The sequence below is a fragment of the Rana temporaria genome, chromosome 5 (genome assembly GCF_905171775.1).
Source record: "Rana temporaria chromosome 5, aRanTem1.1, whole genome shotgun sequence".
Taxonomy (NCBI): Eukaryota; Metazoa; Chordata; class Amphibia; order Anura; family Ranidae; genus Rana; species Rana temporaria.
Window position 1 is genome coordinate 318260908 of NC_053493.1, and position 18824 is coordinate 318279731.

The 18824-nt window shown below is 41.7% G+C and overlaps 1 protein-coding gene across 6 annotated transcripts in view; it reads right to left on the reverse strand.

The window, feature by feature from the left end:
- ST18 (ST18 C2H2C-type zinc finger transcription factor) overlaps positions 1 to 18824 on the reverse strand; it is a 154779-nt gene that overhangs the window by 115614 nt on the left and 20341 nt on the right. For all 6 annotated transcript variants that reach the window (XR_005749501.1, XM_040354187.1, XM_040354186.1 and 3 more), the window contains exon 4: positions 2875 to 3561. Coding sequence is in view for 5 of the 6 variants with exons in the window: in XM_040354187.1 (XP_040210121.1) it covers positions 2875 to 3561 (687 nt within the window). In the remaining variant the exon portion in view is untranslated. The remainder of the gene's footprint in view (positions 1 to 2874; positions 3562 to 18824) is intronic.

Here is an 18824-nt window from a genome sequence, read left to right on the forward strand (position 1 = left end):
CTGTTTAGCTTTTTTAATTATTTGTGTGCCCTGACCATTCCCCTACCCCCTATTTTGCCGGGAATAATGTGTACCCCATGCCAGTAATCTGGCATACCAGTACTGGGCAGCACAGCATTGCCATCTAGCAGCACTAGGGTCGTCATTTCAAATCCCAACCACGACACTACCTGCCTGGAGTTTGCATGTTTTCCTTGTGCCTGCGTGGCTTTCATCCGGCTTCCTCCCACACTCCAAAGACTAGCTGGTAGATTAATTTGATCCTGTCTAAATTGCCCTGGTGTATGAATGTGAGTTGGGGACTTTAGAGTGTAAGCTTCTTGAGGACAGGTACTGATAAAAATGTGCAATATATATGTAAAATGCTGCATAAATGTACAGTGCTATATAAGTATCTGTAATTAATTAAGTCTCCTGAGATATTTGTGTAAGATATCCAGGAGGCATCAGCTTATAGAGAAGGGCAAACCCAGAGGCGCACCATTGGAGGTGGCTGCAAGAACCCTAAAGAGACAGCTGGTTCCCAATGACATCAGAAACAAAGGAGGTGGTGTGGACAGGGGATCAGATAATCACAGAAGAACAATGGTGGATTGGCTGGGCAGGTGAGTATGCTATTTGAGCTCAACTCATTCAAAAAAGTAAGAGGGAATTCAAAGCACAACATTTTGTAAAACATTTTGAAGCCCCCCAAGCAATTATAGATGTTCGCAAAGCAGAGGCCCTGGAGAATAAAATATTGGCAGCTGCATACAAATGTGTATTTTAAACACATAGATGCACCAAAATTTGCTTTGGTGTACACAAACACAATATAATATACTGTATTTATCGGTGTATAACACGCACAGGCGTATAACACGCACCCCAACTTTAAGAGGGAACTTTCAGGAAAAAATTTTCCACAGCCCACTGCGTATAACACTCAGGCACAGTTTACCCTCTATTTTCAGAGTAAAAAAGTGAGTGTTATATGCCAATAAATACAGCATTTTTTTTATCTAACATATTGCATTGTAATCAGTAAATAGATACCCAACATGTGAAGCCTTAAAATTGTGCAAATCCATGAAATGGCACAATCAATGGTACCCAAAATTGTTCATAAACAATGTTTAAACGTCTTTATGGGTTGTCAGTTTAGAGTTGACTATGAATTATGGCCATATAGTGTTTGCTCTCACCTGGATGTTTGCGGCGATATATCACATGTGTGGCACAATTGCATTTACATACACATGCATGCCCTATGTATGCATTTGTGTGCATGGGGTGACATGGGTGCTTTAAAATGTGTTTTTTAATATTTTTATTTATTAGAGCGAAGTTCCACTCAAAAGTTGAAGTTCCGCTTTAAGCACTTGTCACCCCATTACATGCTATATTTGGGATGTCATTTTTTTTGGAGGGGGGGGGGGGGCGGAATGGGTACCTAGTTTTGACAGGTACCCAGCTTCCACTTCTGCTCAGGCTGGGACTCGAGTGGAAGTTCTCCTCTCCCCCTCCCCCTGCAATCTTCTGGGACAGGTCACAGGTCCCTGAAGATTGCCTGGCCATTGAGGAGGCGCAGAATGACTCGTGCATGTGCAATGTGCACCCGGCTGTGAAGCCTCAAGCTGTCACAGCTGGGCGCCCACACTTGTAATGCCAGCACCGGGGAGAGGTGTGGGAGAGAACCAAGGGTTTGGGTGGCCGCATCCCTGGATCATGGGACAGGTGAGTGTGTGTTTATTAAAGTTCAGCAGCTACAATTTTTGAAGCTGCTGACTTTTAAAAAACACAACAATGTCTCAGAACTCTGCTTTAAATTATATGTATTTTTTTATAACTTTTCTTGAACTAATTTATATTTGTTTCTATAACAAGGGCTGTATTAGACCCCAATGTCTCCTTATAGCCTCCACAAAATAGGGGATAGTTTCATGGCACTAGTAATAGCGGCGATCTTCAATTTTTATCATGACCGCTATATTGCAGCAGACACATCGGACACTTGTGACACTATTTTGGGACCATTGTCATTTATACTGCTATAAAAATGCACTGATTACTGTGTAAATGACACTGGCAGTGACGGAGTTAAGCAGTAGGGGGCAAGGAAGAGGTAAAGTGTGTCCTAGGGAGTGATTCTAACTGTCAGGGGGCTGGGCTACCAGTGACATGGCAGTGATCACTGCTCCCGATGACAGGGAGCAGTAGATCTTTGTCCTGTCACCAGCCAGAACCCGGAAATGATTGTTTACAAAGGCATCTCCCCGTTCTGCCGCTCCATGACATGATCAAGTCCCATGGGCACAGTCACGGAGCTTGCGGCTAGACAGCAGATTCAAAGCAACATACTGGTATGCCATTGCCATGCCATTCTGCCAACGTATGTCAACAGTAGGCAGTTGGAAACTGGTTAAAACTACTTTTTCAGAATATGTAAATACTTTAATTTGCATAGTCTTGGCACAGGTACACATTATTGATTATGCTTGATCATAAATCTTGAGTATTCCAAATAGAAATAGTTGCTATGGGCAACTCAGATACAGTTGTTTTAAACCAGGGACTGTTTATTGATTGTGTACTGGCTGGAAGGGCAAAACGGCTCGTGAAAGCTGAATTAAAGATGTACCCTTTAACATGAAATGTGAATTTGCACTGCTACAATCCTAGCACATTCATTATACTCTGCTATGATAAATCAGGTAGTAGATCCAATGGCACTCATTTTCACATTTGAAACCCTACCATACTGTAAAAAAATAAATAACATAGAAATGAGATAAGTACACGACAACCAACTAAGTTTAGTCTTATGATGTTTTATCAGCAACACCATTTATTTTCTCCAATGTTTATACACTACACCCTGTTAGATTCTCTTACTTTTGTTGCAATATATTTGTCGCCCTGCTACATCAATAACTTTTGTCTGTCTTCTTTCTCTTGCTAGATGCTCCAGGAGAAACATGTCCAGTTCTTTGTAAGTGCTGTGAAACATGTGTCCTTGTTCTGCTTCTATAGTTATTGCTTGCTCAAGCAGACTCAAGTTTCCTTTTGTTTTATCCAAATCCACAGATTCTTCTGTAATAATCGAGAGACATTTATCATCGTCGTCACTCTTGGTGATCTGCTGGTGACTGGTGATGTCAGGCTCTGATAGATCTATTGATGAGTTGCTTTCAGTTTCTGATAGTTTCTCATGTTTAATGTTCATTTCTCCCTTGTGCTTATTGACATGACTGAATGTGTCCTTTGCATGGTCCTGTGCATTGAGCTCTGAGTAACTGGAAGAACTGTCCCACCCATTTTCAGATATGTCAGTGCTGCGGTTATTGTCTTCAGGTGAAAATGGTGGAGAGTCATTTTGCTTGGATAACTGCATTCCATAACTTTCTTCAAGACTTTCTATATTTGTTTTAGTTGATTTAATAACACTTCCTGTATGGTTATCTGTCAGTGTCTCTTTTACTGTCCTTCCCAGCAATGATGGATCAGTGATAAGATTCTGATAACAGGTCTTTGCCTCGGTTGTATGGGTGGTCACACCAGTTGACTGCACAATAATTGTACCTATACAAGACAAAAGACAGACATTAAAACCTCTACAAACTTTGTAATATATATATATATATATATATATATATATATATATATATATATATATATATATATATATATATATACCATATATACTCGAGTACAAGTCGACCTGAATAAAAGCCGAGGTACCTAATTTTACCACAAAAAACTGGGAAAACGTATTGACTCGAGTATAAGCCTAGGGTGTCCATCTGCATGCCTCACTGTGCCTCACTGTGTCTCACTTTGCCTCACTGTGTCTATGTGCATGCCTCACTGTGCCCATGTCTCACTGTGCCCATGTCTCACTGTGCTCATGCCTCACTGTGTCCATGCCTCACTGTGCCCATGCCTCACTGTGCCCATGTCTCACTGTGCTCATGCCTCACTGTGTCCATGCCTCACTGTGCCCATGCCTTCACTGTGTCCATGACTCGACTGACGTTTAACATGGCAGTCTATAGAAGGGGTGACTGGGTTTGAAAAATCGATGCTCCCCGGCCGTAGGTCCCCCAGTCAACAAACTTTGCACACTTGTAGAGAAAGAGTGGGGCTACATGTGTGCCAAGTTTGGGGTCCAGCGGACTTACGGCCGGCCAGAACCTGGTGCCCAAAATCCAGTAGATCAGGTGCAAAAACGTGAGTATAAGCCGAGGGGGGGGGGGGCATTTTCAGCACAAAAAAATGTGCTGAAAAACTTGGGTTATACTCGAGTATACATATGGTATATAAGCTCAACGTCTTCAAGCAGTACTCAGGTAAAGTGTATCTAAAGGCAAAACATTTTTTGGATAGAGTGGATAACCATGGGAACCTTTTTTTAATAATTGATATAGTCTTTTTGTGTGACTGCTGTAGCACTTTATAACTAAGCTGGTTCCTGAACCCTCCTAATTTCTTGAAGAGTCCCACCATTCAGATGGACATTTTCACAACCCCTAAAATGTGTTGGGTGTAGTAACTTATTTCATTTTAATTATGGACAAATACATTTATTTTTCTGTATCCTTCAGCAATTAGTGTGCCACTCATACGTTTTTTTTTTTTTAAATGTTTGAATTCCTCCCAGTTTGCTCTTCAAGGCCCCCCAATATGCTTAAGCTGCCAGAGCATCAAGGAGGTTCATGTATCACTCCCTGTTTAATCATACATGTTATTGCCTCACATCCATATACATTAAAAAGGTTTTATTGCTGCCTGGGAAAATTCACGCTCTTTATTAGTATCCATTGTCACTAGAACTGAAAATTAGGTAAAAATTCAAAGTTAAGCCAGTTATAGATGGATGGAATCTTCGCCAGTTCAGCAGGGACCGGCCAAGATTCAATCCATCTATGGGCAGTCTGGTTGTATTGAACTCAATACATTAATTTCAGAAAAATCAACCCGTAATATTTGATTACTGCCTGTAGCCGCTAGCAGTGATCATTGTGTTCTGCCAACAGGGAAGGCTCCCCGCTTGCAGAACACAATAACACTGTGGAAAATTGCATCGTCTATGGCTTGCTTTAGAGTTGTCACTAGAACAGAGGGAATTATTTCAATGGAGTGTTCGTCAGGTTGACAGCTGTCTAATGCCCTGTACACACGATCGGAATTTCCGTCGGGATAAACTCGGACAGAATTCCATTCACGCTGTCCTGCATACACACTGTCAAACCAAATTCCGACCGTCGAAAACGCAGTGACGTACAACACTATGACGAGCCGAAAAAATTAAGTTCAATGCTTCTGAGCATGAGTCGACTTGATTCTGAGCATGCATGTTTTTTTCTCCGTTGGAGTTCCACACAGACGATCGGAATTTCCGATCGAAAAAAAATAGAACATGTTTCTCTTTCTAAACGCTGACGGAAAAAAGTCCAATGGGGCACACACACGGTCGGAATATCCGATGAAAAAATTCCATCTGACTTTTTCCATCGGAAATTCCGATCGTGTGTTAGAGAGGATTTCTGCTACTTTTAAAAGATTTCCTCTTGTTTCCTATTTTGTCGACTGGACAGGAAATAAAGAGATATGAAATGAAGGAGCCTGGTAGGTAGTAAAGAAAAGGAATGTACCACATCCAATATTAAATAGGAAGTACAAAAGAAAAACGGGTTGGGCTTTATAGTTACTCATAGACTACACAGCAAATACTGGTAAAATTGTACATTTTTATTTGAGAAAGGTTTGTTTGAAGATAAAGTATGTGATATAAAACCAAACACAAGAAATTATCTCTTCCATGCATAGTTCCCCCCTTATTCAGTCATATACAACTATATTAACTAGTTACATCATATCATGCAGCTCAAGTTTCTTCAACACGTTTCATGGGGCAAGCTGCTTCATCAGGAGAATGGAGGAGTTGAAGAGGTGATCATATCTCTAGATCAGGGATATACAATTAGCAGACCTACAGCTGTTGCAGAACCACAAGTCCCATGAGGCATAGCAAGACTCTGACAGCCACAAGCATGACACCCAAAGGCAGAGGCATGATGGGAGTTGTAGTTTTGCAACAGTTGGAGGTCCACTAATTACATATCCCTGCTCTAGATAATCACCTCTTCAACTCCTTCACTCTCCGGATGAAGCAGCTTGCCCCATGAAAGATGTTGAGGAAACTTGGATACACCCTTTCAGCTCTCATTTTGATGTAATGTTAAATTATCTTTAAAAACTTTATCTAATATATTTTTACACTTTTAACAGTATTTACTGTGTAGTCTATAGGGATTAATTAAAGCTGTATTTATTGGCATCTAACACTCACTTTATTACCCTGAAAATAGAGGGTAAATTGTGCCTGCGTGTTATACGCAGGGGGCAGTGGAACGTTTTTTTCCTGAAACTTCCCTCTTAAAGCTAGGGTGTGTGTTATACGCCGATAAATACAGTGATTTTAATTGTTTTACTTTCTAGGAAATCTCCCTAATGGAGACAGGCAAAAAACAAAAACCTAAATGTAATTTTAACCATTCCTTACACTATCAAAAGCTAATAAAGAGGCTTTGGATCTAAAAACAAACAAAAAACAAACCCAAAAAAAAACTGCTGAGGAAAATACAAATCTGACTTTTCTGAATTCTCCTTCTGTAAAAGCAATTCCCTGACTCTGTTTATGATCCTGTAACTGTATTTTTCTGCACCGCTAACTCTTGTTCCTGATCGGTGACTCAGAAAGGACTGAAGGCAGGGAATTATGTGACTGGCAAGCAACCTGCTTTTCTGGAAGGATATGAAATGCCATCCCTTGTATTTCTAATAGTAATGTACTGTGGCAGCCTTTTTCAACCATGGTGCCCAGGCACCCTGGGTGGCCTTAAGGTTTCTTCAGGGGAGCCTTGGCAAAAGTGCCTAAAAATTGCCCAAAAATGTTATACAAACCAGCGTGTGACTAAAGCCTTTTAGTTGCATAAAGCCACAGGTTTTCATTGAGCTCCATTACAACTATCAAGCTGCTTGCGTCCTAATGACCAATGGCATCATCGGTTGATATGGAGGATGTCAGTCGCCTGCATAGCATCCTTGTTTGACCCTCCCCTGCCCCTCTCCATCAGCATAGGGTTATATTTTCTGAGTGATGGAGAAAAACTGAGGGAGAAGAGAAACATTGGAATACTAGCCAGTACCAGTTTTCAAAAGTGTATTTGCTTTGGAAGAATAAATCACCTCTAATGCCGCGTACACATGATCGGATTTTCTGTCGGAAAAATCTTGGATGGTTTTTCCGATGGAATTCCGCTCAAGCTTGGCAGGCATTCACACGGTCACACAAAAGTTCTCTGAACTTCTGACCGCCAAGAACGCGGTGACGTACAAAACTACGATGAGCCAAGAAAATTAAGTTTAATGCTTCCGAGCATGCGTCGAATTGTTTCCGAGCATGCGTCAGAAATTTTGCGTGTTGAAATTGGTACAGACGATCAGATTTTCTGATAGGATTTTTTTCCGGCGAAAGATTTGAGGACCAGCTCTTAATCTTTTGTTGGCGGAAATTCCGACAGCAAAAGTCTGATGGAGCATACACACGGTCGGAATTTTGGACCAGAAGCTCACATCGGACTTTTTTTGTCGGAATTTTTGATCATGTGTACAGGGCATAGCATTGGTGGGGGGAGAGCCGGAGACACTCCGGGTGTCTCTGGCTCCTCCCCCACCTCTGGCCACATGCGGTACTGCATACACTAGCTGTGACACTGGAACAAATTATCTGAGTTCCCACTGATTCCTATGGGGAAACTCGCTTTGATATACGAGAGCTTTGGATTACAAGCATTCTTCTGGAATGGATTATGCTTGTAATTCAAGGTACTACTGTAGTTGGAATTCCTTATTTATTTCTTCGGACATTCGGATGCATGCGAATGTCCCAAAGATGCAAAATTTGACCGAATTTTGATTTGTTATGAAACGAATTGCACATGTCTAGTGCCTTAAAGTGCAGTTCCCGGGCATCATTTTTTGTTTTACAAGCTAAAATTAATCACATTAAATAGTCCCTAAAACATATTAATAGCTCCCCAATTGTTCCAGAAATCATTTCAAACACTTGCCTTATATCCTCCAGCTCATGTTGTGGCTGTATCCATCATATGTGTGGGCATGTGAAGCCCAGTTCCTTTTTCTTCCTGGTTTTCAGGGAGAGGTGCATGCTGGGCGATTTTTAGGCACAGTAATGCCCAGAGACTCCTGGGAAATGAGTGTCATTATTTCCCAGGAGGCAATGGGGTCTTAGGACATGAAGTTAAACCATCTAGGACTAGGAAGTAGACAGATTATGAAATATGCCTAGTAACAGGCAGATAGAAGTGAATAAAAAAAATGATTTACATTTTTTATTTTTTTACATTAAAGACAAGCTGTTAATAGAAAGTACATTTTTAGGGTGGAACTCCGCTTTAAGACTGTCCATTGATTTTAAAGGGGGGGCCTTGACTGAAAAAAAGGTTGAGAAACACTGTACTATGTTACTGAGAACAAAGTGGACTCTACACCCCAATTTTTATAATGCTATAGTTCTGACTCAGTAAGAAACATGCTGGACCTCTGTAGGGTGACCACTGCTTACCCTCAAACAGCATGCTGACAGTGGATAGACTTTCAAAGAACAAAAAAAAACTATACAACTTTGAACACATTTTTATTCACCTGGAATGTATTTATCTGATTTAATCTGAAGGTTCAATTGGACTTGAAAATCTTAGGGCACTCACCTGTGGCCATAGCAAATCAAAAGTAACCCTTGTGTTTTCAATTACTATCCAATGACCTCTTATCCTTTTTGTGATTTGCTACTAAGGAATAGGGATGAGCTGAACACCCCCCTGTTCGGTTTGCACCAGAGCCTTCGAACGGACCGAACGTTCGCGCGAACATTTAGAACCCCATTGACGTCTATGGGACTCGAACGTTCGAATTCAAAAGTGCAAATTTTGAAGCCTAATATGCAAGTTATTGTTGTAAAACGTCTTTGACTTGGTGTTTACTGGCCGTGTGCTCTGTAGTTTGCACCTAAAGCTACTTGGTGTGTACCGGCCGTGTGCAGAGGCGGCTCTAGGCTTTGTGAGGCCTTAGGCAAAACTTGACATGGGGCCCCACTCACACCCATGAAGGGAAAAATAATTCAAGGACAAGAGCCTCTTCCCCTCAACCCTGGCCGGTTTTTGTGGGGGTCTGCAGGCAGGGGGCTTATTGGAATCTGGAAGCCCCCCAGATCCTGCTCTTTAATAACCAAGGGGAGGGGGCCACCCGGTGATGTCATCTGTTGAACCCACCCCCTTGTGACATCATTGACCGAGGGCATGCTGGGTCATTGACGTCACAAGGGGTGGTGTCAGCGATATTCACTGGTTGTTAGGGATGCTGGCGGCCCCGCTCCTGAGGGCTCTTAAAGCTGCCTGAGCACAGCTGCGTTAAGGTCCCCTGTCCCTCAAACCTGGGGTAATGCATTGGGTAAGTTAGGCGGCCGCGAGGCCCCTGTGAGTGCGAGGCCTTAGGTGACTGCCTAATTTGCCTAATTACATGTGAAAACGTCTTTGAGAACCCTGGTCTTGCCCCAGGGAACATGTATCAATAGAATTTTTTTAAAAAAAAACAGTTGTTTTTTTCAGGACTGAAAAAATTACCGTTTTTAAAACTTTTTTTTCATTGATACATGTTCCCTTGGGCAGGACCCAGGTTCTCAAAGATGTTTTCACAGGCATACTATAGACACCCAGCAGGTACAATATTTAAAGGAATTTTTCATTTTTTTTTAATTTAAGCATAATTAAAATCACTGCTCCTGAATCTTTAGGTGCAAACTACAGAGCACACGGCCAGTACACACCAAGTAGCTTTAGGTGCAAACTACAGAGCACACGGCCAGTACACACCAAGTAGCTTTAGATGCAAACTACAGAGGACACAGGCAATAAACCACATAACAATACTGCAGCTAGCACAATCACCTGCCTGCCAGTAAATTAGGAAGAACTGATCTAGCTAAACTATACAGTGTATAAATATATGTACAACACCTGGGATGTATATATATCCTCTACACACTGTAACATTAACTGACTAGCCTGCCTGCCTGCTCTATCTACCTGCAAAAAATGACACTCTCTCGGTCTCTCTCTGTCCTCTCTTAACCACCGCAACACACTACACAAGGCCGACCTGCAGGTGGCCTTTTATAGTGTGGGGCGTGTACTAAACCCCCTGAGCCATAATTGGCCAAAGCCACCCTGGCTCTCTGTTTTTTGCAAGCTGTGATTGGCCAAGCATGCGGGTCATAGTGCATGCTTGGCCAATCATCAGCCAGTGATGCCGCAGTGAATTATGGTCTGTGAAACGTAACTCGAATTTGGCACGAACGACCCATTTTGTTCATATTTCGACGAACGATTGAACACACGATGTTCGAGTCGAACATGAGTTCGACTCAAATACGAAGCTCATCCCTACTAAGGAACAATATCAAATTGTATATTCCCATGGTAGAATACATTCTACTGTTTTCTTAATGCAATTTAATATCCCAACCAGGACCAAGCCCTATGAAACAGCTTTGTTTGTAAAGTGGCTGGGGAGAAAAACCAGCATTAAATTAACAACCTAAAATCCCATCACTTGCTGCAGAGTCTTTCAATGAGCCGTGCGTATTTCATAGACCTTTGTTTTCATTAGATTTCTGCTAAAGTTCTGCAGCCAGGAAACTTTAATAAATATCTCTATCTGTGTTAATTATCATGTTTCTGTCAAAATGACAATATGAACTGGAAAAAAATGGAGAAAAGCAGCAGGTTGTAGCAACCCGGATGAGAGGGTATAATGATAGCAGACAATACCGCTTTTATGCTCCACTGCAATCCTTATAAACAGCTCTGCAGACAAGGGCACTCACGAAAAAAAGTCTACATTATGTATCTTTCTTGTAATTATCCCCCTAAAATCAACAGTGAACTGCCAGGATCAAGTAAATATTGTCATAGTAACTAAAAGCATTTTTGGAAGAAGTCACAACACTAGCCCTTTTAATAACTTTGATTATAGATGGCGTTCTTTTGTTTGGATCTATTCACTCTAAACCAAAAAAAAAAAAATTTAACATTTTGCATCCTAGAAAATAGACTGCATAAAGAGCCACATATCATTCGGCACAATGGCCTATCATCTCTAGATTTCACATCCAACAAACTCCAGTTTTAAATAATAAATTAAACATAGTCTAAAATGCAAATGAAGTTTTTCTCAATAACACTGCAAGCTATTGAGAGATGGTGTAAAGGGTTATGATAATTTTAAAGTATTATGAACTGGAGAAAACAAATAAAAAGCATTTTCTGTGAATATGCTCAATTCATTGAACTATTCTCTCAATCCACTTAACTACCCACATGTGTACAATAATGATTTATAGACATTATGCCTAATTATGCATATTTGGGCTGTGTTAAAGTGCCTAACAAAAGCTCTGGAAAGCAACAATTACCTCTGTTGCTTAGTTACATAGTTTAAAATATTCCTATTAAGTGCAGATTACAGGGGGTAGATATGCACATGTGCGGCCCAATGCATTTCACTTTTCTGTTGCCAAACTGTTAGCATTTTGGGACGTTTCCAACTTACCTAATGTTCGGTTCAACTGTTTGTTATGTGTTAAAAGAAAAAATATTTATTAATTATATTTAAAAGAATAGGATTCATACAGTGAGTGATGATTTGAATTCTGCAAAGAGCAGTTTTACCCAAACCTTACAGTTCTCACTTTTAAAGGACTCCTGCTGTGTTCCAACCCTTGTAAGCTGAATACAGAATTTGGCATGCAGATAAAATAAGGGATAACAAGTAGGGACATTTTTTTTTTCTTTTTTTACTTCCTCATTTCCCTTCAGTTAGAAAATTGTGGCTTAGCATTAGACTTGACTCTATTTTTACAATTATACATTTAGCTTCCCACATTAGAAATGCATTTATTTTTCATAATAAAATAATTAATGGAAAGAACAGTTTGACATATATACATAATTTATAATTTCAATACTTTGCTGACATATTATGGCATTGATGAATTAAATTTTATTTGGAATGCTAATGTAGAGCCTATTTAGAGAGTGGAACTAAGCAGGGTAAATAAATGACTGCTCACATCACTCTCATCTACAGTAGTTGTGGACCAATGATATACTCAGCAGAAATATGATAAGTGACAACTACCTTATAAAGTCATATAAAAAAATAAAAAATAAGGAAAAATCTCTCTCCCTGTATGATAAGTAGTCCACTTCAATACCACAGTTAAACCTACTTAAGTATGTATTCTTGAAGGGGTTGTAAACCCTCATGGTTTTTCATCTTAACCTCCCTGGCGGTATGATTCTGTCTGGAATTACGTACCAAAAGCGGTACAATTATTTTGCAAGGAAATTTGGTGTTTTATACTGTAGGCCTGCAATTCTTAGGAATAACTCATTTAAATCTGACCAAACAAGAGTCTAGTAGGCATCCCGGGTATGATTTTTTTTAAAAAACAAAATTATAAATTATAATATAATAAATAATTATAAATAATTATAACAAAAAATAATATATTTATAATAAAAATTATTCAATAATGTAATCAACTCAAAATCACTGAAATTTGCTCAGTTGCAGAATTGTCGCTGTCATTACTTAAATTTTTTTATGACGAATTTCCCCACAAATCGCTATCGCTCAATTCTGCAAGTGATTCTAATTTATTATCGCTGTTTTCTAGCTGCTCTAAAACCATTTTTGACATAAAGGGACACTTTTGGTTGCTATGGACAATCTACAGTTTGCAGTCAGAAAGAACAGTTTTTATTATATAAAAGAACATGTAGGGCACTGGGCAGACCACTAGGGACAAGGGGAGGGTGTATTTTTTACATACAGTACTGTAAACTAAAAGATTACAGTATACTGTATGTAATGTGTTTGTTTATTTTTATTGAATTTGGCGCCGTTCTCCGCTCCCGTGCGTCGTAACGTCGCAGGGAACGGAGATCGGCGGCACACAGGGACACTGTGAATCGAGCGAGGACCCGCTCGCTCACACAGCAGGGATGCATCGCAGGATCCAGGGACAAGGTAAGTAACTTTGTCTGTGGATGCTGCGAGCACGTAAGCCGCGCCACTGCACATCTACCCCGAGCGTGACTCGGGGATACCGATCCTAGCATGGAAAAACCACCCCGAGTCACGCTCAGGGATACCGCTAAGGAGGTTTATGCATTCTATGCATTAAGGTGAAAAAACTTGTTTTAGTGCTGCAGCCCCCCAGTGCCCCCCTCCCCCCGTTTTACTTACCTGGACGCTTTTATCTTCTGTTCAGGAACGTGCACACCATCTGTAGCTGGTGTCTCTTGTCCCGATTGGATAGATTGATAGCAGTGCAGCCATTGGCTCCCACTGCTGCCAATCGAATCCAATGACGTGGACGCCGGGGGTGGAGCCAAGTATGGCATTCGTATCTATAGACGCAGGATGCTGGACTCGGGTGCGTGCCCGTAAGGTAACCCCCCAGGAGAGTGCTTTTCCTAGGTTATCTGAAGTGAGGAGGAGCCACGAGTGCCGCTGGGGGACCCCAGAAGTCAGTGTTCGGGGGCCACTCTGTGCAAAACGAGCTGCACAGTGGAGGTATGATATGTTTTTTTTTTCTTAAATGATCCTTTACAATCATGTTGCTCTTAACAACTCCAAATCTCCTAATTCCTAAATTTCTTTTTTTTTTCTTTTGTTGCTGTGATCCGACTTCCTGTTAGAGCATGGGTGCTCAACCTGTGGCCCTTTGGCTGTTGTCAAACTAAAATTCCCATCATGCCTCTGCCTTTGGGAGTCATGCTTGTAACCGTCAGCTTTGCAATGTCTCATGGAACAGTATAGTTCAGCAACAGCTGGAGGGCTACAGGTTGAGCACACATGTGTTAGAGGGTGGATACATTTGTTCTCCATGGTCCCATTATATGTAGGAACATAGCCACCTTCTCTTGCTCACTCCCAAAGATGTTTATGGACTAGTGTTGGATGAACGGTTTGGCCCGATTATGAATTCAGGCCATGATTGGAGAAATGATGACTGTGCCCAATCATGGTTCATTGCTCATAGACCCACTGCACACTATAAAAGGTTCCTTCCCAGAGCAGCCATTTGCAGTGTAAAATTGGAGTGGAGATAAAATATAACAGGGCTCTGTTCATTATTGGGCTATAGTGTGCTATTCTATTGTGAGTGTAGAGTATAGGTGTAGTGTGAATCTAGTGATAGTGCAGCGTGAGTGTAGTGCAATCTTTCTCTTTTACTTTAGTGTCAGTTTAGTGTGGATATAGTGATAGTGCAGTGTGAATGAAGAGCGACCATTCATTTTTACTATAGTGTCAGTTTAGTGTTTCTGGGCAGGTTTACTGCAGTATATTGAGGTGTGTCAGTCTAGAGTGTCACGGCAGTTTTACTGCAGTATAGTAGTGTGTCAGGGCACTTTTACTGCAGCATATTGAATTGCATTAGTAGATGTTTATTGCAGTATATTGAAGTGTATTAGTGCACGTTTACTACAGTATATTGACGTGTCTTGGTGCACGTTTACTGCAGTATATTGAAATGTGTTAGTGCACATTTACTGCAGTATATTGAAGTACATTAGTGCACGTTTTACTGCAGTATATTGAAGGACATTAGTGCACTTTTACTGCAGCATATTGAAGTGCATTAGTGCACTTTTATGGCAGTATACTGAAGTGCGTCAGTGCAGTTTTACTGCAATATGTTGTAGTGTGTCAGTCGAGTTTGTCTGTATCGTAGGTACTCAAGGTAAAGTGCATCAAACACCAGATTCAATTGATTAAAGTTCATCCAAGTACACATTTCCCTGTCTCTATTATTATAATTATGTAATTTGGTTATTAAGCCCCCCATCATGTCTGGGAGGCCAACAAGGAGAGTCAGACATTCTCATGGCACTGTGAGGTAGCCAGCAGCATATACTTCCACAGGCAAAGGTGGACGTAGTCCATCCTCAGGCAGGGCATCATTTCCCCTTTTTAGTGATGTTGCCCGTGCTGTCCAGCCACAGCATGCAGAGGAGGTGGCAGACTGTCTTACTAAACCATCCTCATCCTCCTCATCCTCCTCCACCCAAGAAGAGACTAATATGCAGTCTACCGCAGCTGCCAGAGTGGCTTATTCTGCCTCCTTGTCCACAGTATCATGCATGCAGGAGTCAGCTGAGTTATTTGAACACAGCGTCAGCCACTTGCTCCTTGACGATATACAGACAGTACTTGATTCTGATGCAGGTTCTATACATGGTACAGATGTTCTTCTTTACAGGTAGACAATGGAGACCACCCAGACACTATATTTAAAGGAAGTTTTCATTTTTATTGTTTCACTTTAAACATCAGTAAATCACTGGTCATTTAAAAATTAGTATATTTACAAACTTATTTTCGTTGATACATGTTCCCCAGGGCAGTACCCAGCCCCTCATACCCTTTGTATGCCCAAAAACTTGCATCTAAGCCCTCAATTTTTGGGCATTTTTGATTTTTACAGTTCAGGTCCCATAGACTTCAATAAGGTTTGTTATTTGGCTCCGACCCTTTGCAAGGTTCGAGAGTTCTGGTGTGAACCAAACCAGGGGGTGTTCGGCCCATCTCTACTAGGTACTATGGACTATGGGATTCATAGAGTAGCAGAGAAACCAAAGTGAAGTGCAAAAAGAGAGACTTGGACATTACAAGGGGGCAGAAAAAGATTACAGGGCCATTAACCACTTCAATACCAGGCACTTCCCTTCCTGCCCAAGCCAATTTTTAGCTTTTTAGCATGGTCACACTTTGAATGACAATTGTGCGGTCATGCTACACTGTACCCAAACTATTTTTTATCATTTTGTTCCCACAAATAGAGCTTTCTTTTGATGGTATTTGATTATTTGCGCAACAAAAAAAAATCTATTTAGAAAAAAAAAATGTTTTTCTTTGTTTCTGTCAAAATTTTTTGTAAATAAGTATATTTTCTCCTTCAATGACGGGCACTGATATGGCTGCACTGATGGGCACTGATAAGGTGGCACTGATGGGCATTGATGATGGGCACTGAGAGGCAGCATTGATGGGCACTAATGGCTAATGATAGGTGACACTGGTATATGGCACTAATGGATACTCATAGATGGCACTGATGGGCACACATAGGTGACACTGATGGGCACTCATAAGCGGCATTGATTGATACTCATAGGCAGCACTTATGGGCACTCATACGCAGCACTGATGGGCACTCATAGGCAGCACTGATAGGTGGCACGGATGGGCACTGATAGGTGTGCACTGATGGGTACAGATGGGCACTGGTAGGTGGCACTAATGGATACTGATGGGTGGCACTGATGACACTGATGGGTGGCATTGCTGGGCATCACTGATCTGGCAGACATCCATAATGGTGCCAGTCAGTGCCCATTTGTGGACACTGATTGGCATATATTGGGCATGTTGTAGCAATCCTTGTGGTCATAGGGGACATACTTGGCCATCCACATGATGGGGACTTCCCTGGTGTTCCTGGCGGCACCCCTGGTGGTTAAGTGGGGGCATCCATGGGGGGCTGCGCTGGTAAAAAAAAAAACCATCAGCAGAGCCACCGATCGTCTCTCCTCTACTCGTGTCTGACAGATGAAGGCTCTGTCAGAGGCTCTTTACAGAGATCGGTGTATCGGCGTGTCAGACTGACACGCCGCACCACCGATCAGCGTGATGCGTGCCCCCAACAGCGCGTGGCGGCAGTTATCCTGCTCTACATCATATGACGCCCAGTCAGGATAACTGAACCACCGCCCGGCCGTCATTCTGCTATAGGCCGGGCGGGAAGTGGTTAAAGTGGAACTTTAGTTAAAAATGTAAAATGGGCAAACAGACAGGAATTTTAATGCAGAAGGGACATGCTTTGCCTCTTTTGCATCAAAGTAACCTACCTGCTCATCTGCTCTTGTACAGTGAGCCATGCATGTGCAGCTCACTGTACAAATTTGGCAATGACGATCAAGAGCCAGAAGCTGGCCACCCAAAGGTGTCAGCGGCTGGGCAAGGAGCTCGAGGACAGAGCATCACTGGAACTGAGGTGAGTATAGCTCTGCTTTAAGAAGAGGATTTGTATGTATTATTTTTGGAGTATAAGGAAATCAATTAGTGTCATATTAAGAATCAGACTTAGCATTAAAAATGTTTGGCTTCAGAAAGCCAAAAGACTCATCTCTTAAAAGAATATATTTTCTCCTTTATTTGGGCAACTGTTCTTTTAAATGTTGTCATTAGTAAATGTGACTTCACTGGGCCAATCACCAAGCACCAGCACTGTCATATGAAGTATCAGGTATTTTCTTCACTCCTGTCAGGTTAGCAAACCAAAAAGGTGAGTACGTGATGCTTGCCTAAAGTAGTGAGTGGTAAGCCTTTCTAATAACAAAAATCATGTTTCAACAGATATAGTCAAGCCTAGATTGACTGTGAGATTTGTTATTTAGCAATCTTGCCTTTACAGTACTTTTCCACTTGACAACTGCAGGTCGTGTGATCACTCTCATTTCTACAGCAATATACAGACCTGCCAATGGGAGTGTGTAGTATCGGGGCATGTAGATCAGAACAGGAAATGACGTTGCCTCTGAGCTTTTGCGTTTCCATGGCAATGTAACACAATCAGACTTGATGGCAAACTTTCCCCAAGCCAACAACAGTGTGCTGTCATGCACTCACTGTTAGGCCTCGTACACACGACCGGGTTTCTCGACAAAAAACAGATTCCTGTGCGTGTGTGTACGAGGCATTCAGGTTTCTCGTCTGGAAATCTGGCCAGAATCTCGACGACAAAAAAAGAGAACCTGCTCTCTTTTTTCTCATCGAGATTCTTGTCGGTCTGTTTCCGAACGAGAAACCCAAGAGTGTGTATACTTACCTGTAGCCGTGGAAACCCGCGCATGCTCGAAATGACTTTGACGCATGCGCGGTAGCTTCCACGGCATAGGTAGGGTGAACCAAGATGGCGGCGACGGCGTGGAATGTGACAAGCGCATGCTCATCATAAGCAATGACGTCACCGCGTTCTTTCCTTTCAAGAGAACTGCGGTTCTTTTGAAATAAAAGTCAGTACACTCTGGCTGCAAGAGTTTCTTGCCAAGAATCTCATCAGGTAAAACAACAGGTTTTTCCTGACGAGATTCTCGGACGTGTGTACGAGGCCTCAGTCAAGGCAGGAGGGATGGGCGGGGAGCGTGTTTTTTTACTGACTACAGAAGATACAGACACTCTGGGGTTGATTTACTAAAGGCAAAAAGACTATGCACTCTGCCAGTGCAGTTGCTCCAGAGCTTAGTAAATGAGCAGAAGCTCTGCTGACTTCCTTTCTTGCAAGTGATTGGCTATTCTTTGCAATGTGAAGCCTTGCCTCATTTACTAGGCTCTGGAGCAGCTGCACTTGCAGAGGGCAACTGCACTTTGCAAAGTGCACAGGCTATTTGTCTTTAGGAAATCAACCCCTCTTTGTTCTTGCACAGCACACCTGTATGTTCAGCGGGATGACACAAGATAAGATAGAACGAGTCCAGAGACAGGTAACAAAAGTGGTGAAAGGTGTGGGGGATAAAACATATCGAGAGTGACTTCTGGAACTTAATATGTACAGTCTGGACGAAAAAAGGGAAAGTGGAGACATGATTAAAACCTTTAAATACATCAAGGGGGTAAATAAGGTTCAGGAA